At 34.1% G+C, this 25,005-nt stretch overlaps 2 protein-coding genes, 1 long non-coding RNA gene and 1 pseudogene across 14 annotated transcripts in view; 3 read left to right on the top strand and 1 right to left on the bottom strand.

Annotated features, from left to right (window-relative positions):
* LOC105432862 (uncharacterized) overlaps positions 1–25,005 on the bottom strand; it is a 552,262-nt gene that overhangs the window by 39,139 nt on the left and 488,118 nt on the right. The window lies entirely within an intron of this gene.
* LOC148934832 (uncharacterized) lies at positions 62–4,629 on the top strand. The gene is made up of 3 exons (XR_016140926.1): positions 62–162; positions 614–661; positions 2,806–4,629. It is a non-coding gene; the product is annotated as an uncharacterized LOC148934832 (long non-coding RNA).
* LOC148934831 (uncharacterized) lies at positions 5,268–7,206 on the top strand (annotated as a pseudogene).
* Positions 6,103–10,614, top strand: LOC148934830 (uncharacterized). Of its 4 annotated transcripts, XM_089083360.1 has the most exons (4): positions 6,103–6,240; positions 7,455–7,665; positions 8,015–8,253; positions 8,710–10,614. In XM_089083360.1, the coding sequence occupies exons 2-3, from the start codon at positions 7,581–7,583 to the stop codon at positions 8,227–8,229; spliced, it is 300 nt and encodes a 99-aa protein (XP_088939486.1). In that variant the 5' UTR covers positions 6,103–6,240; positions 7,455–7,580; the 3' UTR covers positions 8,230–8,253; positions 8,710–10,614. The 4 variants fall into 4 exon arrangements, 3 of the variants coding, with proteins under 3 accessions (XP_088939486.1, XP_088939484.1, XP_088939485.1); XM_089083358.1 differs by lacking the exon at positions 8,710–10,614 and having other exon boundaries at positions 8,015–8,265; XM_089083359.1 differs by lacking the exons at positions 6,103–6,240; positions 8,710–10,614 and having other exon boundaries at positions 7,368–7,665; positions 8,015–8,265.

The following is a 25,005-nucleotide window of genomic DNA, read 5'->3' as shown; positions in this document are numbered from 1 at the left end:
CTCTAACACCAAATATCATATAAAAGTCCTTTTGGGGTGCAGTAGGAGTTATTGCCTGAGGTACAACTTCAGCCTCCACGAATAAGGAAAGTTTTAAAGATAATCACATGACATATTTATATACAGGATGAATTAAAAGTTTAAAAACAAATATTTTGGAAAGTATGCATTTTTGAGACAAATGTTTCATAGAATAGTTTAAGGTTTCGATGGAGCCAAATAATTATATTATTGATTTAGTTATCAGATGGTGCCACTGTTAAAATTTTTTATGTCACCAGTTTTTTAAATGGAATCATTATAATTCCTCTATTTATTAAATATATTTATTAAATATAGAATTATTAAGATACAAATGCAAAAAGTTAATAGTTTATTTTATACTTTATTCTGCTCTGAAGTAAAATTAGATGTTTTCTTTGTACCAATTCTTTGTACTTTGATTCGTCTCATTATTTCGTGCATAAAAGTATAAAAATACATTTACTAAAAAATTATGTTTACGAGATTTATAGATTTTTTTTTATTTTATGTTTTATGTTAATTACAATATTGTTTCTAACTCTGTCATTATTTATATGTTTTAAAACATTACATAATCATCTAATTTTAGGCTTGTGCTGGATTTCCAAAAGTAGAATACCAATAGTAGAAGAATAAGGTAAATAAAGTTTTTTATTTTAATTTTATAATTTATAAAGATTTAAGATAGAAGGACTTCTTTAATTACAAAATAAAACATAAAAAGAACAACAAAGATGTTAAGAGTCAAGCGCAGTAAATGAGGCGCAAATAATTATCCATTGAATTCTATCTATTTTTTTTTGTGGTTTTTCTTACATCCAGACTTTTTGATCCACTTTCGGATCATCTTCAGTAAATAAATATATCCATAATAACAATGCTTGAAGCGTATTAGTCCATGACTTCACAGATTCGCATCGATAAACGCAATAGTGCAATATCTCGAAAGCTTCTGTTCAAACAGTTCCACAGCTGATGTAGGAGACACTGTATGATCAATATCATTTTGGACCATTTATAATATATTGAACCAAATAAATTTTTGATGTGTCAAAAAAGAAAACAAAAAATTAGAAGAACAAGGAACTGTTGGAGACTCACCTCGATGATATCGCCAGTTATAACAATAAGAAGTATACAGATGAAAATAAATACTGAATATTGCGAAAGCATAAATAAAAGTCATAATAAAGGTCATAAAAAGGTCATAAAAGAATTTAAAAAAATTTTTTTTAACAGAGAAATAGGATAAAAGTCAGTTAAAAAGAAAAAGTAAACACGTCTTGACTATTTCGTGTCAATTATTAAAATGTAAAAAGATAAGTAACAAGGATGGAAAGTAAAAAATCAAAATTAGAAGATACTAGATCTTATTAAGAAGAACAATGCGGTTACACATTTATATATTGTTTATAACAGGGGTGTACATATGGCTAAGAAATTCTGTGTCTGTTTGCAAATTGATACCATTTGTTTGTTGTGTAATGTGTAGCATTTCTAGAATTAAACATTTATTGTAATTATTCTCTACATCCAGAACTTTCACGTTAGCCCACTCGAAATCGTCCTGTATGTACCCTGTGGTCAGTAATGACTGAATAAGTAGAGATATTTCACCTTATGTGACTTCGATATTCATTAATTCTCGTTCATTAACTCTCTCTCTTTTTAATTGTCTGCTAATCTGATCCACATAAGATGCATCCGTGCACTGTAGTTTGTAAATAACATTTTTTTTGTCCAAGAGTGGAAGGGGATCTTTTTGTGCCCTAGTAGCTAATTTAATTTCTATATCTTTCAACATATTTTTAAACTTTTCAGTAACATCTTTCACATAAGGTAGAATAAACTAAAGGGTTTTGTTATTAACAGTGCATGTCGTGTCATCATTATTATGTTTCTTCTTACAATTGTAAATTAAAGATTTGATTCTATTGTTGATTGTTTTAAAAATAAAATTTAATGGATAGTCATTTTGTAAGAACGTTTTCACTACGAAATCAAAGTTCTTCTCGTGAAATTGTGGATGTGAGAGATAAAAAATCCTGTCTACCATGCTCATGACCGTACACTCCCTTTTCTGTGAAATGGGACGCTGAGACATAAAATTCAACTATCTACCTGAGAATGTTGATTTGTGGTACCAATCGAATATTATAATATTATTTTCAACAAAGAAAATCGTATTTAAGAAATTAATCTGGTTACTATCGACTCAAATAGCACATGATATTTGTAGTATATTCTAAAATAATACAAAATTTCCCATATATATATACATAACATTCTGAGAATATTCTGATAATATCATACGTAATATATAATGTTTTTAGAATGTTTTACAAATTCTTCATATATTCGGAATTCATCTCAAATGTTTCGTATATATACATAATATTCTTAGTGTATATATACATAATTTTCTGAGGATTTATTTAGTGAGTATACATAATATCACATTTATTCTGCGTTTATTTCAAAATTCATCTCGAATAATCCGTATATATACACTCATGGATTTTAATTTATTTTGAGTTTATGAGAAATTAGATTGTTTGACTAAAGGTTAAGCTTTCTGCAATATTTCTGAGATATTAGATCTTTTAAAATGGGACATCGTGCGTGCGTGCGTGCGTACGTGCGTATGTGTGTACAATATGTACATACAATGCCTTACGCCTATAACTGAAATTAGAAACATTTGAACTTCATAATATCGTCCGCCTGCTTGTAATGAACGCTAATGAAAAATTACCTTATAACAATATCTCTGCTGTGCAGTCGCGATGTGCGACCGCGACGAGGCGCGGCGAGTTTCTAATTGTTCATTGTCTTCCCGCTTCCTGCCTTTTTATTTTGTGCAACGCTGCAATTTCGCAACTTGGGTTTGGAGAGTAGAAGATTACAAGAACATTTGAAGACCGTTTGAGGAATATATTAAACGTGGAAACCAGGATCAATATCAACCATTTGCAGGTAAGGAAAAAGATCATAATTTTGATAGTTTTTTATGCAGTGTATTTGCATAACCTTAAATTTTGTGATAAAAACTCATGATTGGCGTTTGTAAATTTATTATTTGCTTATAAGAAGAAAGGAAAAAGTGCATAACACAATGCTCACAAGTTTCTACTTTCTGTCAACATATAATTTGCACTTTCTTATATTGATTATATTTCTTATATTGATCTGGTGTAAATTTTCCAGAAGATCTTTTGTAGGAGCAGATTCTTGCAAGAAGCTTGCAAGTACATTTCTTTGAATAATAGTGCCATGTATTACTTGATATATAAATCTTGCAACAGAATGCTACAGATACAAAATGTTTGACAATGTCTTATGAGAGTGCAAGATTGCTACAAGAATATTTTGCATGTATAGGTACGTAGCGCATATTTCTTGCAATAATCTATATGTACAAAATCTTGCGAAAAATGCAGATCATGTATGACTATTGGCAGAAATTGTAAGAGCAATATGTTTACAGCTACTGGAAGAATTATTTTTTCTGTGTGATGCTGATTCTAAAATATCGATCAGCGTCACAGACGTTAAAATATCAATACAAAATTCTTGTAGCAATCTTATAGGCGTAAGGCAATGGTAGATATTTTTGCATCGTAATCTTTTTTGCAAGATTTGTATCAGGTAACATGTAGTATTATACTGATATATTATTCCATGTGTATTCGTATCCAACGTGTCTCTAATACAAACACAATTTACGCTGTAGAGATTTTGTTATTAACGTTACGAAAATGTCTTATATTAAGTACTTAATTTTCAGTCGCTCGGTCAAAATGTGAAAATCGCCTCTGATAAGCAGATCATTTTCTGCCAGAAGTAAATCGTGTCTTTGTAACCTATTTGCATTATCAATATTAGAAAGTTATATCTCTACGAACATTTTTATAGTATAAAGACTTTTCCACCAAAAAACGTTTTCAGGTGAAAAGAATGTTTTCAGGTTATGAAAAGCATGACTTATCGTGCCTCTAAACATGAGTCGAATCTCCAAGCATGATTTGTGTCTTCATTGCAGGTACAAAGTTTCTATTTTTTACGAACCTTTGCCAATACTTGTAAAAAGTTGGTGAGAAACAAAGAAGAAGGTACATTTTTCTGGAATTATAATTGTATATGTGCTTCTGTATATAACTTTTATTATTTATATATGTGATAACTTGCAATATTACGTATCTCGCATTCATAATACTAACAATCATTATAATTCTCTTTGGGATTGTCATGCAGTATTCTATTGATATAAAATTAAAGAAATATGCAAAAACACAAATACGTATAGTTGTGGTAAGTCAAGGCTATAACCATTGTTTTTCAATATTTGCTGCACTGATGAGTATTAAATATTTTATTTTATTACAAAGAGAAATAAATACATTTTTAATCTTAATTTTTATATTTTATAAATATTGCCTTTATTCATAATATTTTGATCCTGAAAATAAAAAGAGTGAAAATTAAAAATGAAATTTTATCTTTTTTACGTTCGCTGCCAGATCAATCAATATAATTACGATTCACCTTTGAATAATTATTTTGAAATTTTGATAGATTTCCAACTTGCCAAATCATGTCGCCATTTCAATAATTATTTTGCATATTATTCGAAGACGAATCATGTTGATTTATGATAGTGAACGTAAAAACAAGTATATTTCTGTAAAGAAAATACATAAAAAATGTCTGAAAATTCCAAAATCATGGCATAAAGTTTCATTGCTTTTTATCCTTCCCATTATCCTACTTCCAAACACTCAAGGCCCCTTAAGCAGTGACAACTTAGGAATGAAAATAAATAGAATAAATGCATAAATATTTTGATTTTATTTAAAATTGTTCAAATTATGGAAAATACTAACTACATAAGACATTAGTTCATGACTAAAGATTATTATGATTATTTATTACTTTAAGTGCACGTTTTATTCATATTAAAATAATTATGGTCATCAGTAATACATTTTTTATTTTCAATTAGACATTTTGTTAATAAATTAAATACTTAAAAAAATTTTTTCGTATTATTATATATGTCACTAAAGTAAAGTTACCAGTAAAAATGTTTTCATTTTTTTATAGTTGTGACATGCCCACTTGTTTATTGATAAAAATATCAAGTATCTGTTAAATTACTTGTAATGTTATACAATAGATTATATCTGCATTCAATTTGTTGTCTCATAGGATTGACATTATATTAGTATATCACAATAAAATCCATGCGGAAAAATATTTGGAAATCTCACTGAGAGACAGATCCGTAAACTTACGGAACAAGAAGCAAATATGATAATAGATTCACATTTTGAATCGTTTCTAGATGTACTACAATATAATTCTACTATCGTAAACTGCGAACGAATAGGCAGACAAATATTGACAGATATGGAAGTAGATAAATATAAGGCTATGAAAGAGGAAGAAAAGTATAATAGTCGAGAGGTTGAAGAGAGAGATGGCATAGAAGAAGAACAAATTGAAGAAGAAGAATGGGAAGAAGAATGGGATGAGGAGATGATGGTTGATGAAGACCAGGATAGGCTTAACAAAGTGAACGAAGATTTTACATAAGATGCATCAACTGAGAGTGAAAGCGATGATAATATTGGAGAATGAAATAATTTAAAAGAATTTCTTGCAAATTGGTCAGTTCAGTTTAATATCCCACACATTGCATTGAAGCCATTGTTAGAAAAATTGAAAAAATATCCTGTTCACGAAAATTTGCCTTTGGATCCGTGGTCATTGTTAAGTACGCCGAGGAATACAAAAATAAGAAATGTTCTTCCTGAAAAATTGTCACGTAGGCTTATCAAAAGGGATAAAATCTATTGTATCTCGAATGTCGACTATGCCGGAAGGTTTCATCAAAATATCTGTCAATATCGGCAGTTTGCCATTGTCAAAGTCATCACAAAAACAGCTGTGGCCTATATTGGGATGTGTGAAACCATTAAAAAATGTTTTTGTAATTGGTATATATTACGGAGAAGAAAAATCAAAGGATGTCAATGATTTCTTAAAGGATTTCGTGATGGAAGCAAAACAACTATACGGAAGGAATATATATTAAAAGGATTCAATTGCAATGTATTATTGACTCATTAATCTGCGACATGCCCGCAAAATCATTTGTTTTGTGCACGAAAGGACACTCAGGGTATTCGAGCTGTCCTTCTTGCATTGTCGAAGGTGAATATATTAATGGAAGAGTATGTTTTTCACAAATCCGTGCTTGTAAAAGAATAGATGATGATTTTAGAAATAAAACCGACGAATGTCACAACCCCGAAATTACCAATTGTTTGCTTGAAATTCCTAATTTTGGCCCAGTCACAAACGTGCCAACTGATCCAATGCATCTATTGTATTTAGGTATCATGCGCAGAATGCTCAATCTATTAATATACGGTGACTTGCAATATATTTCCAAATGTCGAAATCGAGCGAATATCTTGTTATTTAGTAAATGAGATTGCACCGCACATTCCCATTGAATTTGCGAGAAAGCCGAGATCATTAAAGTTCATAAAATTGTGGAAAGCTAGTGAATTCCGACAAATTCTATTGTATACAGGGCCAGTAGCATTATAATTATTACGCCATGATATTTATATCACTTTGTGACACTACACGGCAGTGAGAATTATAAGCGACAAAAAATTATTTGATTTATTAGATTATGCACAGGAATTTGTGGAACATTTTATTTTATCTTTTCAACTGTTGTATGGAACTCATAATGTGTCGTCAAACGTTCATCAAGCTGAGCATCTTATTTCGTATGTTAAGAAATTTAGTCCGATACAGTACTTTAGTGCATTTATTTACGAGAATCATATGCAAACGTTTAAAAAATTATTAAGGAAACCTAATCAAAAACTACAACAAATTGTACGATGTGCTGAATAAGAAAAGAATCAATCATATTTGCATCATTGCAAGATACCACAAGTTGTTAAATTTTCTCTAATCTCTAATTTCCTCTAAATTCTGTTGAATTTTCTCGAATCTATTCATGCCGATGGACGGGCTTTTGTTCGGATGTACTGATCCGCAATATAAAGTGATAAAATCGTCAAGTATGAATTTATGTGTTGCATCTTGTGCGGATAGCTGTTGCAGTTTAAATGACGGGACTATTATTTTGATACAAAATATTGCATATTGCTCACAACAAAAAATTTCAGTAGTTATTGGCAACGAATTTTTGATAAAAAAGAACCTATTTTCGGTATCATGTGATTCTGCCATTCTTGGTATCTTTTTGGTTCATAATTTCGCAGTTGAAATCGTGGCCACTAAAAAGTGTTGATAAGAAATATATGAAATTACCATATTTGGATAATAAATTCGCAGTATTGCCATTGTTATATTTAGATTAAAATTATTAAAATGTCGTTTAGATAATGATGGATGTAAAGGACTATGTCATCGTCGAATTTGATGATGGTATTCAAATAATATCGAAGTTGTGGATTAACAGCGATGCATCCAAAGTTTGATGGCAACATTCTCGTCGCAAAAACACTATGATAAAAGAAACAATCAGATTGATGAAGGACTATCAAGACTCTTGGCCCGAAGTTTTAATTAAAGGAATTTTAGGCAGCACGTGTAAGCTACTACTTTTATTTTATTGAAGTTTAGAATGTTTTATCAATAAATAATCACGTATAAAATAGAGTATATTGTATTTAAAGTGAGTAAATAATACGGATGTTAAACTTTTACGTATAAAGTATCCAATATTAATTCAATAATTTAAAAGAGTATATTAAGTTAAAAATAACCTTTGAAATTCATTCAATGCGTTCAAACGTGTTCATAGCTGAACAATAACTCATTAGATGATTCTATTATACTCACAAACGCAGATAATCAGTGTTCATTTAATCTATATAATTTATTAAGAACTCAACATTTTTACATGTATTATAAATTATATAATGCTTATTACTTTCAGCATCGTACGAAAAAGCTCGAGAAAAATTAGTAGATGCCGAAATTTTCTCCGATGTGCTAACTGGTTCTGTTAGGGACGAAATGTTGAAACGAATCAGAAAAATAAGAGCGAGGCATAATCGATTCAGCGATGAATCGTCAGAAGATAACAATACTATAGAGGTTCCATTTCCTAAAGTTCCGGAAAAAAGTTCACCAAAAAAATATATATTATAGCAAATAATAATGAGAAAAAGAAAAGTAATTTTAATAGTAATAAATAAATAGTGATAATAAAATAAGTTGTTACATTGACAGAAAAAATATGTAACAATGATCACAGATAATCATAGATTAATTTACAATATCAAATACGTAATGTTACTCATACATGCTTAATACAATGCTATTCACAAATTTCTTGAAACTATGTTTTACTACACAGTAATTGCTAAAATTATACATGTCAATACTATATAATAGTAAGTTACTTATGCTTTCATTATTAATGAAATATTTCGAAATTATAATTTTATTTATGATTATCCGTAGTTCCTTATTTCCACTACTACATTGTTAAGGATATTCTCAGTGTATACACTTGCACTGAGAAAAAATATTTGTTGAATTAATGAAATAATCATACAACTTGATCACAATTGATGATGACATAAATTACAAACGAATCTCTGGCAATATACTCACGAATTGTTTTAGGCAATAAACTCTGTCAAAAAAATACCAGGAAGAGATACGGGCAAATCAAGCTTCTCATACTAAGCATAATAGTTTTCGTGGAACGTTTTCGGAAGACAAGAATTTGTTCGAGCATTACATCATGAAGAATCTATGCCACTGTTACGTCCGGGGGACTTCATGAATTCTTCTCTTTCGGAAAAAGATAATGGCTGCTAATCAAAAAATGAAGCGCTTCGATCGATCTAAAGAAACCCTAAATAAATACACAAAAATTCCTCTCGAGATACGTCTTACTATCAAAAAAGGAATAATTCTTGCGATAGACAGCTTTGTCGGTACCGACAAGTTTATAACATACCAATAAAAATAAAAAATATTAACAAAAGCAAATTCTTAACGGATAAGAAACGCATCAGATCGTTCGAGGGTGACACTCCCCCAAATTGGTGGGGAAACTAAGGGAAACACCAATTAAGAAGAAACGATTAGCGGCCGTTGGCAGCCACACCAATGAATGATTGAGAGTGTGGATTGGCGGGAAAATTTTCACTAATTCCATCATTCGCTAGGAAATCTGGAAATATAAAAAGAACCACAATTCACAGAACACCGCTCCCCTCCTTCCTCTATACTCACAATTTTTCTAAACTATCATTCGACAAGCCAACGCGGAAATCCATCACGCCCTCAGATATTCCCACCCCTTCGGAACCCTTTAAAAACCGCGACTTGGAGCGGATCGCTCTCTTCTCGCTTCTCATCGCCTTCACGGACCATCCGAGGTTGTCGAAAAATCTTTTTCAGTTAGAATCTGTGCGCGATTCTTACATTTTTCGTGTGATTCGATCTACGAGCCAGCCTAGCATCACACTTCTCGTCCATCACCAGCGGCCGCTACAGCAAAAGTAAGTCCATGTTTATCACTTTTTCCCGTGGTAGACTGGCTGTTTGGTTCGCGATCTCTACATATTTGTTTCATTAAAACACTCCAGCATTCCAAATTGGCAAGCCGCCGATTAACTCGGTGAAGCTGCCTTCTCCGATTTCTCCACACTCCGACTTGGCAAGCCGCCGATTAATTCGGTGAAGTTGCCTACCCCGATTCCACAACATTCCAACCTGGCAAGCCGCCGATTGATTCGATGAAGCTGCCTTATCACGATTCCTCAATTTCTTTTTTTTTTTTTACCACTTTCACCTCACATTCTCTCTTATCTGACTCTTATTTACATAGTGAACCAAACGAAAGCTATCCCGAACAACTCAACGAAACGGGCATTGCGACACCGTCGGGAGAAGTAATAAGCGGATTCATCGCGAAACCGGCCACGCCGAAGAACTCGCGGAGCAGTTGATAGACGTAGAACCGAGACTAGCTAACATCACCTTACAACAGTACGCCACCGCCCTCCGCTCCGCGGCAGATTTTGAAAGACAATGTACTCCAGAGAACTTCGATGTGGAGAAGTTCTTCAATCTCGTTCGCCAATTTCCCCGCTCTCCCACTCATCCACCTCCTGGCACCTTTTTCATTATAAAAGAAAATTCAAACCCGACAGCCAGTTTTGGGATCAGATCTCAAGACACCAAATTACGAATATCATCCCCATGTACATTTCCCGTGATCCTCTTCCCTACCTCGTTCAGTCAAGGCTTTCCGCAGCGCTCACCCTGATCCTCCGCCACACCTGCAACCCGATCCCATCGATATGCTCGCGATCACCAATTTTTTACCCCAATTGGAACAATTGAGTATATAAATACCAGATTTTCTTTTGTTTGTTAGTTATTTATTATTATTCGAAATTTACATATAAAAAATTTTTTTTTAACCAGTACTTCAACACTTTAATGTACACAGTAAAATTTGCGAATAACATATTGTAATTCTTTTTTTTTTATTATTATTATTAAATCAGTTAACTCGAATTCCGTCTCAATTTATTTACCCTAAAACTTGACCGAACCATTCACGGCTCCTTGAGGATCGCACGAGGTCCAGCCCTGGTAAAAGAGATTCGGTTCTCTGACCAAAAAACGGACCATTGATAGCGCTGGCGCAGGTAAGGTTTATAACGTCACCGACGCTGACCCGATTCCTGTCCCCTTAACGCGCGTTCGACTCGCGGATCGACCTCACGACGTCGTTCTGTGAGAACAGAAAAGGTTCCGTGCGTCCACCCGAGTTCTCCTCCTCCTGACGAAAGGTATTACCTTTCCTCCAGAACCTCGGACGTAACACCACTGACACAAAGAAAGGTTTGTGTAACAATTTTACTTATTAAATAGTAAAATTTCTTGAAGTATAAATAAACTTCTTTTGAGTACTAAATGAATTGAGTACTAAATTAATGTTAATTATAATTTGTTACATTTGTCCATTCATATGTTATTATAATTTGATCGTAAAAATTTGTAAATTGTTGAGGCGATGTTCAAGTTTCTTCAAAATAAATTGAAAATGACAGGAACAAAAATTTGTCTTAAAATGCTCTTTCTATATGAAATGTTGTGCAAACTTTAAGTATACTTAATGATAGCTTTAGCTAACTTTAGGTATACTTTAGATATACTTAAACTGTAGTGCAAATGATTTTTTAGTCACAGTTATAAACTCTATTAATATAATAAGGTCTTAACAACTTCATATCTGAAATACCTTGAATAGTAAATATTATAGAAGTATTTAATGTTCTTACAAATGATTATTTTAGGAAATGGAGTAACTGCTTATCTCAAAAAGGTAGCAATGCATGAAACTTCTAGTGGTAACTTAAATTGTATTAGTACTAATCAAGTCAAATATGTAGGCATATGTAAATATATCGTAAAAATAAATGATGAATTTGATGAATTATAGAATAATTATTTCAAAATTGCAGTGAAGAAGTTTGCAAATTATGTTCCAATTACACTAGAATCCGATTCTGAATTGAATTGTCATCATGAATCTTTGTCAGAGGACGAAGAGTCTAGTTCCATTGACATAAGAAAAGGTTCGTTTAAAAGGTTTCGTTTATTAATGACAGTTATTAAACGGGTAGACGATTTTTTGACTCAATAGTTTTTTTAAACTATGTATACAAAATGAAATCAATCAATCAATAATTCAAGTTATTAAGTTAAAAAGTCCATCAGTAATTATATAATTATATTATATGTTATTTAAATTATATTATATGCTATTGTAATAATATTGTAACCCAATAAATATATAATAGATGGTTTTAATGTGATAAATTTGATAAATTTCACTTTTATCCTTAGAATCTTTGCACAGCGGTTTTGTACAGCCTTTAAAAAATGCAGGAACAAAGTTTCAGCAACCGAAATTTAAAATTTATAAATTTAAAATTTATAAATTTTTGGACGTATCATATAGTTCTATATCAAAAAGTGCGAATAAAAGTTGTTAAAAAAATAAACAATAAATTATATTTGTTATGTCAATTAATTATGTCTGTGGATTTATCATATGTTTAATATGTATCATATTAAAATTAAACGTTTTTTATACATTATCAGGAGACACGGTAGTGTCTCGGGTATCAAGTCAACCGAGAACACTGCCGTGTGACTTTACGCGAGTCGTCGAGGTCCGAGCATCTGAAATTATCGAATCTCAATAACGGCTATACTGATCAAGTTCTAAGTAGGCTTGATCGATAGCTTGAGTTCGACTTGCATAATAAAAGTATTTTTATTTTTCTGCTACGTGCCCTACAAGCAGAGATATTGCTACACAAAGTCCGATTTGGAAATTTTTACTTTAAGAAACGTCATTATCGTCGCCTTTGTACGGCTGCAACGTCTGTCACGAGATGTCATTATTAATCTTATCGATCCAGCGGATTATCAGACTGATAAGTCAGGGTTATTGTAGAATCTAGCGAATCAATATTCGCTGAGTCCTGCAGTGACCCTGATTTATCGGCCTGATTTATCCGCTGGGTCGATAAAATTGATTGATGTAAACACGGTAGTGTTTTTGGTTAGACCTCTCGAGTATCAATATAATAATAAATACGCGTATATTAAAATTAAAAAGGAAACATTAGCAGTATTAATAAATTGCATACTACTATTATTCTTTTTCTGCATGTCCGAGTAGTGGCCAACGATATTGACGTTCGCGGCGAGTTTGACAATTTGTAATAATTTTGGAGTGTAACTCATGTTTGTGTCTATACTTTGCAGGTAAGTTCTATTTTTCATTTTATCAGAGAACAAAGATATTATTCTTTTATTCAATCTTATCTACATCTTATCTACTCTTATTATGTCACTCTAGAAAAATCAGTTCCAAATCGAATAAAAACGAAAATTTGTCAATTAAAAAAATAACATATCTAGAGAACTATACATATATATAATTTTGAATCATATTTCTAATCAACTATTTATTATTAGACAATTACATATATATATATATATATATATATATATATATATATAATTGCAAAATTTACAAAGAATTTAAAGATTGATATTTGATAATTTCCAACTTATATTGATCTTAAACTATTTAATAAACAATATATATGTGTGTATATATACACATTGTTTGATCGGATTGCATGGATGATTATTTAAGTTCATTATTTCTTCCAATATATATATATATATATATAGAATATATGAAATAATAAGATTACATGTTTATTTATTAGGTATATATATATATATATATATATATATATATATATATATATATTAAGCAAAATATCATAGTTATATTTAACAAAAATAAATATTGTTTATAAAGAAAATGCCAATTATATTTATTATATAAAAAGTATCAAGCATAGGCGCACTTCTCAAACAGATGCTTAATAAAATGCGTGATGTCATTAAAAAATTACCTTTTTAAAAAAAGGTAAAAAAAAAGGGTGTCAAAGATAGGGACGGGCTTGTAATAAAAAAGATATTGTTGTACCAAGTTAAAAAAATAGAATCTGACAATATCTTTTATTTTAAAGAAATAGAACAAGAATAGAAAGTGATACATATCTCTGTATCTTCATTGAAGACTTGTCTCATTGTCCCCAGCTGGGACCCTCTCCGGCTGGCTGAGTTCACTCGGCACTCACTAAGACAGACGAGGGGTATACCCCCCGTCAGCCGAGTTCTCTCGGCAGGGAACGGGCCCATCCGTTCTCCGATCTAAACGATCCAACAACCTCGCGAATATCTCACCCTCGCGACAACGCCTGCAACACGCGTGCACGTTTTAAATCACCGCTGATTTAAAGGTCCGCGACGAACACGTGCGAACACCACCGCCGCGCGCGCCCCGCGCCACCGAACTTCGCACAGCGATCAGTATCGCGCCGACCGCCAGAGCGATACCTTATTTGTATCAAAACGATATACGCGCGCCGATCGCCGTCTCGCCCATCCACGGCCATGACCATTCGTGAAGATCGGTGCATTCCATCGCACCCCCCTTCCCACTGTTATTCCTTTATTTGAATAAATCATTGTTATTTCTTATAATTGTCGCTTAACAACTTGATAACCAAATTTCTGTCTCCAACGTCCTCGCTTCCCCTCCTGGTAACCGACTGACCGCTCTCCGCGCGGGAAAGCGAGACCGTTTTAACTTAGATTTTATTTTTTAATTTTATATGGCAATTTCGTAATTTTTTTTAAAGAATTAAAACTACTATCACATGGTTAGAGTAAAGAGACAAGTCTTCAATGAAGATACAGAGATATGTATCACTTTCTATTCTTGTTCTATTTCTTTAAAATAAAAGATATTGTCAGATTCTATTTTTTTAACTTGGTACAACAATATCTTTTTTATTACAAGCGCGTCCCTATATTTGACACCCTTTTTTTTTACCTTTTTTTAAAAAAGTAATTTTTTAATGACATCACGCATTTTATTAAGCATCTGTTTGAGAAGTGCGCCTATGCTTGATACTTTTTATATAATAAATATAATTGGCATTTTCTTTATAAACAATATTTATTTTTGTTAAATATAACTATGATATTTTGCTTAATATATATATATATATATATATATATATTGTTGCGGCCGTGCGGTATTTCCGGCGCTGCTAAAAGATAATTAATATCAATTGATAAGAGTTTGAATAGAGGATCGGCCCTTGGCAACGCGTCGTTCTCCGACTGTTTTACAGATTTCACGGCCAGATTCCGCGGTGGCCGGACGCGTTTCTGTACCGTTGATTTAATAAAGAGCGAGTCTTTCCTAAAACAGTGTTCTTCCTTTCCGAGAGCGCTCCGCCGAGTATCGCGATCACGGGAAGTAACGCCGCGAACGCGACAATATATATATATATATATATATATATATATATATACCTAATAAATAAACATGTAATCTTATTATTTCATATATTCTATATATATATATATATATATTGGAAGAAATAATAAACTTAAATAATCATCCATGCAATTCGATCAAACAATGTGTATATATATACACACATATATATTGTTATTAAATGGTTTAAGATCAATATAAGTTGGAAATTATCAAATATCAATCTTTAAATTCTTTGTAAATTTTGCAATTATATATATATATGTATGTAATTGTCTAATAATAAATAGTTGATTAGAAATATGATTCAAAATTATAATATATTGTCGCGTTCGCGGCGTTAATTCCCGTGATCGCGATACTCGGCGGAGCGCTCTCGGAAAGGAAGAACACTGTTTTAAGAAAGACTCGCTCTTTATTAAACCAACGGTACAGAAACGCGTCCGGCCACCGCAGAATCCGGCCGTCAAATCTAAAAAAACAGTCGGAGAACGACGCGTTGCCAAGGGCCGATCCTCTATTCGAACTCTTATCGATTAATATTGATTATTTCTTAGCAGCGCCGAACGGAATACCGCACGGCCGCAACACTGCCCCCCTCTTCATAAAATTGTCGTCCCGACAATTCTTCCTCTTTCAAGAACTTCTTCTTAGGAAAAGACTTCTGGGCTCCTGCGACTTCCTGCCCTACCCTGGGCTGCTGCCTCAGGTTACCGGGCGCCGCTACTTCCAATCCCAGTCTTCTCTACTCTTCAGAAGAATCTTGTTCTTGAAATTCTCGCGCGTTTCACTCTTGACTCTTCGTCTTGAGCTTTGCGCACTTCTCTCTTCTATTTTTCGGGCAAAGTGGGGGTAATCGTCGTGGACCCTTTCGTCTTTCTAAAAGACACACTAAGCCCCTGCCTCGGCATTCGCCCATCGTCCCCCGGAAAAACCACGACTCGGAAAACCGGGGGCGAGGCAGACTTCTTTTCAGTTTGAAGCACGAGCCTGAAGATCTTGCTTGGTGGTCAGGCTCGAGGATCTCCCCACGACGCTTCTCACGACGGAAGGAAGCTTAAAGAAAAATAAAACAGAACACAGTAACTCAAAACAATTAACAAGAAATAAAAGTAATGTCGAAATTGGAAAACCGGGCCCCGAAAATCTCTACTTAAAATTCTTCCCTTTCCCTATACGGAGCTAACCTGTCAGCATGCACAACCTTGCTTTTCCGACCACCTGAACGAGAAATACAGAAAACTACATCACTAATTTTCTTAATTATCTCAAAAGGCCCCTCCCAATCGTTCTGTAGTTTGGGAGACCTACCCTTCTTACGATGAGGATTAAATAACCAAACCTTCTGTCCTTCCTCAAAAACGGGATGCCTAGCCTTTCGATCATAGCGGCACTTGATCTTCAAAGACCTTGATTCTAATCTCTCTCTTACTCTCTGATGAATTTCATCCAGCTTCTGCCGCAAATTTCGAACGTACTCCTCCGCTGACTCGGAAAAACCATAACTGGGAGGAGTACCTCTTAGCAAATCCATCGGCAAGGTAAGATCTCTTCCGCAAAATAATTCTGAAGGAGTTACGCCTGTAGCCTCATGTTTAGAGGTCCTATAGGCAAGAAGAAACATGGGAATCCAACGATCCCAATCCTTTTGATTCTCTTCAATAAACTTTGACAAATACTGTAAAATCGTCTGATGTTGTCTTTCAACTTGACCATCAGACTGAGGATGAAGAGCGGTCGTCCTCGTTTTCCTAATTCCCAAAATTCTCATCAATTCTTGAAAGAGCTGTGATTCAAAATTCCTTCCCTGATCAGTATGAAGTTCCAACGGGACCCCATATCTAGAAACAACCTGATTAACAAAAATTTCTGCTACCGTAGTAGCTCTCATATTTTTCAAAGGAAAAGCTTCTACCCATTTAGTGAAACAATCAACAACAACTAGGAGATACTTGTTGCCTGAAGAAGAAACAGGTAACGGGCCTAAAATATCCATCTGAATCCTCTCAAAAGGAGCTCCCGAATTAAAGATCTGCAAAGGAGATTTCCCCTTATCTGCAGCACCCCTCTTCGCAATACAAATCTTACAGGTTCTGCACTATTCCTCAACATCCTTCTTACAGGTTGCCCAATAAAAACGTTTCCGGATCTTTTCCAGCGTTTTATTGATCCCGAAATGCCCTCCAGAAGGAGTATCATGAGCTTCTTCTAAAATCTGCTTCACTTTGCTTCGCGGGACCATCAACTGAAGAAAACTGTTTTTCAAATTAGGAGCCTCCCATCTCTTATGCAAAATCCCATTTTGGACTTCCAAGGCATGCCATTGTTGCCAATAGATCTTGGCTGACAATCCTTTCGAAGAAACTTCCTCCCAAGAAGGTCGCAAATCATTTTCTTTCGCAAGTAAAAACATTGCCAGTTCCTGATCCTCTATTTGAGCCCTTCGCCAATCCTCAGAAGAATCCTCACGCAAAACAATACGAGCAACTACTTTATCCTCCAAAAGCCCTCTCTGAACTTCCACTTTAGAACAGAATCTACATTTTTCTTCTACACAAGGGCGTCTCGAAAGACCATCGGCATTATGTGCATGTATAATCCCCTTTCGATGAGCAACATCAAAATCGTATTGTTGTAACCTTTCCATCCAACGAGCCAATTGTCCCTCCAAGTCTTTGAAGGACATCAACCATCTCAAAGAAGCATGATCAGTTCGAATAGAGAAACTCTTTCCGTACAAATAATGATGAAAATGTTTCATCGAATCTACCAAAGCTAATAACTCTCTTCTTGTTGTGCAATAATTCCGCTCAGGTTTGTTCAAAACTCGACTATAATAAGCAATGACCCTCTCACAGCCGTCCTGAACTTGTGAAAGTACCGCCCCTATTCCAAAACCTGAAGCATCCGTATCCAAAATCATCTTTCCTTCCCCCTTCGGAAAGGAAAGAAGAGGTGCAGACGTTAATGCCTGTTTTAACCTCAAAAATGCTTCTTGACATTGCTCAGTCCATTCAAATTTAGTCAAATTCTCAGTTAATTTAAATAGAGGCTTCGCAATTGAAGAAAATCCTTTAACAAACTTCCGATAATAAGAGCAAAATCCAAGAAAACTCCGGACCTGTTTCTTATTCTGAGGAACTGGCCACTCAGTGACCGCTTCAGTCTTCTCAGGATCCGTAGTGATCCCGGCAGAAGAAACAATATGACCCAAATATTTTACCTGTCTCTTAAATAAATCACATTTCTTTGGGTTAACACTAAGTTTCGCAGCACGAAATCTCAGAAGAACCTCTCTTAAATTCTCTTTCATTTTCTCAAAGGTTTTGCCAAAAACTATCACATCATCTAAATAAACCAGGCGAATTTTCGAAAGTAAACCCCGTAACACCCGTTCCATAAGACGTTCAAAGGTAGCTGGGGCATTACACAGACCAAAAGGCATCGCAACAAATTGCCAAAGTCCATTCCCCACAGAAAAAGCAGTCTTTTCCCTATCTTCGGGACGAATTTTCAGTTGCCAATAACCACTCTTCAAATCTAGAGTAGAAAACCAGGCATTTCCCGATAACTGATCAAGAAGATCGTCAACCCTTGGTAGCGGATAAGAATCTTTTTTCGTAACCGCATTCAATTTCCGAAAATCAATGCAAAATCTAAGAGATCCATCTTTCTTCTTTACCAAAACTGCTGGAGAAACCCAAGGGCTTGAAGATTCTTCAATTACCCCTTGTTCTTTCATGTCCTCCATAATTTTTTCAACTTCTGAACGCATATGAATTGGAATTCTCCTAGGAGCCTGTTTGATAGGACAAGAATCCATTAATTCAATTTTATGTTGAAGAACTTCACACTTTCCTGCAACAGCTTGCTCCGAAAACACGTCACGAAATTCTCGCAACAATGTAGCGAAAACTAATCTCTGATCTTCCTCCAACTCTCGGGAATTATTATTAAAGAATTCTTCCAACTCCGCGGGCACAGCTTCGTCCTCTTGCTTAATTCGACGACAAAAATCTTCCCTATGACCTCCACGGAGAAAAGATTCTATAACAGTTTGCATCCCTATTCGTGAAAAGAAATCCGCGCCCAAAATACAATCCTCTCCAATATCGGCAACGAAAATCGGTAACTCTAAATCAAATCTCCCTAACTTTATCTTAGCAAATATTTTAAAACTAATCGGGACTCTTTCCCCCGTAGGATATCTCAAATTTTCTTCCTTAGCTGAAAAACGCTTCCCTTTTCTCCCTATAAATTTACTACTCACTAAGGTCACATCGGAGCCCGTATCCAATTTAAAAAAACAATCTTTCCCATTAAGAGAGCCTTGAAAAACAAAATTTCTTGATTTTTCACACGCTCTCTCAAAACGCCTACAAACACCCGGGGCATTTCTTCCATTTGTCGAGCCCGCCCCTGTAAGTTCGACAAAACCTATTTTCCCTGCTGTGAAATAGAAAGTGATGGACACTCGGAACGGAAGTGCCCTTGTTTTCCGCACTGCCAACATTCCTGTTTCTTTTGAATTTTAAAATTCTTCTTTTTCATAAAATTTAATCCCCTCGTTCCACGAGATTCTACTTTGAACCCGTTCAAATCAGGATTGCTCTTATAATTCGAGCAATCTTTAACCTCCTTAAAATTAAAATTTCTCCGCTCTTTTAAACAATTCTCCCTAATAATTTTAATAGCCAAAGCTCTTTCTACCGCAGCCCTCAAAGACGTTAACCCTTCTAGCTGCAATGTCTGTTTAACATTCACATCAGACAATGCAACTACAAATTGAGAACAAGCAATTTTGTCACGAACTCCAGGAGAACATTCAGGATAAGCTAATCGAGATAAACGCTCGATATCCGAGCCTAATGCAGCTAAATCTTCTCCGAATCTCTGTTTTCGATTCGTAAATTGATAATAATAATTTTGCGAGGATAAATTTTCTCCAAAACGTAGTTCTAAACGCGCGACTAAATTTTCAAATTGAGAGTTCTCAAAATCCGTGCCCCCTTCCAAAATCGCACGCGCTTTTCCTCGGAGACATGACGCTAATACGACAGCCTTTTCCGCGTTTCCCAAATTATTCGCCCGCGCAATTAAATTAAATTGCGTAAGATATTCGCGCAACGGAACACTACCATCATAAATATCGGGCTTAAGTTTCAAGTCGGAATTAAAATTTGAAAAAGGAAATGACTGGCCTGATATCGGACGTTGCGAAATCTCTTCCTGCGGACCGGGCATAGAAAATGTTTCTGTCTCTCGACGAGCGCGCTCCTCCCTCAGAGAGCGAAGCTCCTCCAGCGTTAAGCGAAGAATCTCCTCCAAATTCGGAGACGCCTCCGGTCCTTCCGCTCGAGTGCAGGCCCTTTTCCTCGCAGAGATCACTCTCCGACTTTTCGCCTCTTCCTGTCCAGTCCCCGTCTCTTCTGTTTGTCGCTCCGCCATTATCTCTCTCACACACACACACACGAATCGAAAAATTCGATCCCGGACGAGCCCCCAAAATTGTCGCGTTCGCGGCGTTAATTCCCGTGATCGCGATACTCGGCGGAGCGCTCTCGGAAAGGAAGAACACTGTTTTAAGAAAGACTCGCTCTTTATTAAACCAACGGTACAGAAACGCGTCCGGCCACCGCAGAATCCGGCCGTCAAATCTAAAAAAACAGTCGGAGAACGACGCGTTGCCAAGGGCCGATCCTCTATTCGAACTCTTATCGATTGATATTGATTATTTCTTAGCAGCGCCGAACGGAATACCGCACGGCCGCAACAATATGTATAGTTCTCTAGATATGTTATTTTTTTAATTGACAAATTTTCGTTTTTATTCGATTTGGAACTGATTTTTCTAGAGTGACATAATAAGAGTAAATAAGATGTAGATAAGATTGAATAAAAGAATAATATCTTTGTTCTCTGATAAAATGAAAAATAGAACTTACCTGCAAAGTATAGACACAAACATGAGTTACACTCCAAAATTATTACAAATTGTCAAACTCGCCGCGAACGTCAACATCGTTGGCCACCACTCGGACGTGCAGAAAAAGAATAATAGTAGTATGCAATTTATTAATACTGCTAATGTTTCCTTTCTAATTTTAATATACGCGTATTTATTATTATATTGATACTCGAGAGGTCTAACCAAAAACACTACCGTGTTTACATCAATCAATTTTATCGACCTAGCGGATAAATCAGGCCGATAAATCAGGGTCACTGCAGGACTCAGCGAATATTGATTCGCTAGATTCTACAATAACCCTGACTTATCAGTCTGATAATCCGCTCGATAAGATTAATAATGACATCTCGTGACAGACGTTGCAGTCGTACAAAGGCGACGATAATGACGTTTCTTAAAGTAAAAATTTCCAAATCGGATTTTGTGTAGCAATATCTCTGCTTGTAGGGCACGTAGCAGAAAAATAAAAATACTTTTATTATGCAAGTCGAACTCAAGCTATCGATCAAGCCTACTTAGAACTTGATCAGTATAGCCGTTATTGAGATTCGATAATTTCAGATGCTCGAACCTCGACGACTCGCGTAAAGTTACACGGCAGTGTTCTCGGTTGACTTGACACCCGAGACACTACCGTGTCTCCTGATAATGTATAAAAAATGTTTAATTTTAATATGATACATATTAAACATATGATAAATCTACAGACATAATTAATTGACATAACAAATATAATTTATTGTTTATTTTTTTAACAACTTTTATTCGCACTTTTTGATATAGAACTATATGATACGTCCAAAAATTTATAAATTTTAAATTTATAAATTTTAAATTTCGGTTGCTGAAACTTTGTTCCTGCATTTTTTAAAGGTTATACAAAACCGCTGTGCAAAGATTCTAAGGATAAAAGTGAAATTTATCAAATTTATCACATTAAAACCATCTATTATATATTTATTGGGTTACAAATGAAATATATAATTTGAAATATATAAGGTGGACTTTTAACTCAATGTTTATAGGATTATAACTTGACGCTAATTATTATATAATATCAAATCTTTTATACAAATTTTATACATTATTACTATAATTTGAATTGGCAAGGTGGAAACAAAGTCTTCTTTAAAGAATTAAAAGCTAGTATCACTTGGATCATAATAGAAAGACTCTTCATTGAAAATTCAAATAAAGAGTTAAAACTATTACCACATGGATTAGAGAAAGATTCTTTAATGAAGATACGTATAACTTAGATTCGATTTTCTTTAACACAATTTTTATAGTAAGATTATAACTTGGCGCCAGTTATTGATATCAAAACTTTTATACAAATGATATCATTTGAGTTGAGTTGGCAATGCGGAAATAATTTTTTTTTTAATTAAAGTAGCTAGTACCACTTGGGTTAGAATAGTAAGACCAATGAAAATACAAAGATACTAGCACTTAGATTTTATTTTTTAGTTTAATCAACAACTAGAATTGAGTTAGGTATGGTAATTTCGTAACATAATTTTTTTTTAAAGAATTAAAACTACTACCACATTGATTAAAGTAAAGAAATAATTTTGTAACATAATTTTTTTTTAAATTAAAAGTGCTACCACATGGGTTAGAGTAAAGAGATTCTTCAATGAAGATATAGAGATATGTATCATTTAGGCTGTATTTCCTTAAAGTAAAAGATAATATATTCGATTAGACTCCATTTTTTAACTTGGTACAACAGTTTCTTCTTTTTTTTCAAGCACATACTTGACACTCTTTTTTACCTATATTTGACACCCTTTTTTACCTTTTTTTAAAAAGGTCATTTTTAAAATATATAACTTGACGCCACTTATTGATATCAAATCTTTTATACAAATGATATCATTTGAATTAGCAATGTGGAAACAAATTTTTTGTTTTAGATCTTATAGAGTATTACCGATTCATCATTCGCAAATTAATTTCGCTCGATTTGCAAATGGGAGCTCTAAAACAAGGACAAAAGAAAATATTAGAAAATATTAAAAGGGATTTGGATCACAAAACTCGTCGATCTGAAAATCTCGATGACATCGACACCATCGATATTTAATATAACTTTCCACTAAAAGATCAAGTGGCTTTGCAAGAATTAGAACTTAAGTTGAAAGAGGATGAAAAATATAGAAAAAAATTGATAAATATAAATTCTCCTACAAAACACGGAATAATTTTTAGACAAAATAAAAGTTACATTTAAATATTATATTAATGGACATTGGTCAACAGGTTGTACTGAACCACGCGATCATGTATAATGAGACAGTACGCGGTGATATTCATTGGTTCTCCTTAGCCTCAAATTGTAATCTCACGTCTACGGTTGGGCTCTTATAAATTCGTTTTGTCGAGAGCAATCGATGATTACGAATGGGCCATTATGTAAAAAAGACATGACGATGAGACTCTGCTCGAGATACTCGTAGTAACTCATAATAACCCTTACAGAAACGCGCGTACGTTTCGTATAGCACAGACCATCTGTTTTTGTCGAAATCCAAATTCATATCATCGTATGGATAACATTCTGAGTTCAGATAGAGTTTCATGTTGGTCAATGCAGTCATCGAATCGGCTCGTGTCTTCGATCATGACGGTCTTTCGGCCTATTTGCAGAGTGAAGATGACGTATCGTGCTGAGTAGCGATCTTGATGGCCCCTTTCATTCTTAAAATAAATTTACTAAACATAAATTAAATCTTAATTAATTTTTTTTTCATTTTCATATAAATAATTTTTAGCATCTTTATATCTCTAAACTAAACTTAATATAAATAATTAATTTCAATTTTCAATAATAATTACTTCATTCAATTTTCCATTGTACTTTTCTTATAAAAAAAAGTAAAACTTAATTTTATAATAATTTTACAAATTTTTTTATTGTAAAAAAAATATTTTATTTAAACTAAATTAATATCTACTAAATATGTATAAATAATTTTTTATATTTTAAATTTGAATAACATACATATAATAATATCAAATTATGCTTATAACATCAATTAGATATTAATAAATAATAAAAATAAACTTATTTTATATAATTATACATATGCCCACGAATGCTTGGTTGTACACTGTAACAGCGAAAACTCGTGTAGATTCCACGAGCGAAAAGCTATGTTCAAGTATCGTCTGCTCTCCAAAGTGCGCAGCATCGATAGTTTTTTTATTTCACTCAATAATGTGCGGCATTCGCCATTGTATCTTGAATAAGTCGATGAGAAGGCCGAATTTCTTATCAGGCAATTGTTGTCATTACGCGATCATATCAATTCGTGAAGCGTTGATTACTATGTGTTTGTATTCCTTGCAGAATCCCAAAATGCGTAGAGAGGTACACAAAACTATCTCTTTTAAAATATCCATCCGCATTGTACGTGTATCCCACCCGGCATTTCTCAGAATCACGCTTCTGTCGAATGACGTCGTTACGTAGTGTTTGAGTGTGTTAATTATGCCCATGTTTCTGTTACGATCAATCTCCACACCATCGAGCTCGTATTGAATCTCATCGAACATGTACGCGACAAAAATATTTCCCAACACCACATCAGATCCATCGACAACTCTGTTCTTCGTTAGTTTTCCCTTGACATATAGAAACGGCAATGTGTACAGATCCTGTTGCTGTAATCTTATCTCATCGCTGTACCCGAACGTTATATTGGCGAATGGATTGTACGCATGAGTTTCAATCTTGACGATGCGATCGTCGAAAATTAGCTCGTCTTCGATGTTTAGGATGTCAGTTATCTCACAAATTGCGCATCGCGAGTCCTAAAGCTTGTAAAAATTTAATATTCGACGCGTTGAGTTTCTTCTTCTTCTTGATGCAGTCAGATGAATGAGTATTGTCAATCGGTGTTTTCTTTGTAAAAATGCGTTATCTCTCTGTGTGTACTTCGCTTCATTCAATACGAGCATCTCAAATGTCACGCTTGCATTATCACTGTTGCCGTCGTACGTGCAATCTGACGGTGATCTCTTCTCTTCTGAGCAA

Source organism: Pogonomyrmex barbatus, unplaced genomic scaffold (assembly GCF_055798465.1).
Source record: "Pogonomyrmex barbatus isolate J1 unplaced genomic scaffold, ASM5579846v1 scaffold7, whole genome shotgun sequence".
Taxonomy (NCBI): Eukaryota; Metazoa; Arthropoda; class Insecta; order Hymenoptera; family Formicidae; genus Pogonomyrmex; species Pogonomyrmex barbatus.
Note: the sequence above shows the minus strand (reverse complement) of the source record. Positions and strands in the feature narration are given on the sequence as shown.

Excerpts from the sequence above, each read along its gene's own strand:
- LOC148934830 (XM_089083360.1), top strand. The coding sequence starts at position 7,581 with ATGATAAAAGAAACAATCAGATTGATGAAGGACTATCAAGACTCTTGG. Across the intron at positions 7,666-8,014 it reads AGGAATTTTAGGCAGCACGT|CATCGTACGAAAAAGCTCGA; the intron begins GTAAGCTACTAC and ends TATTACTTTCAG.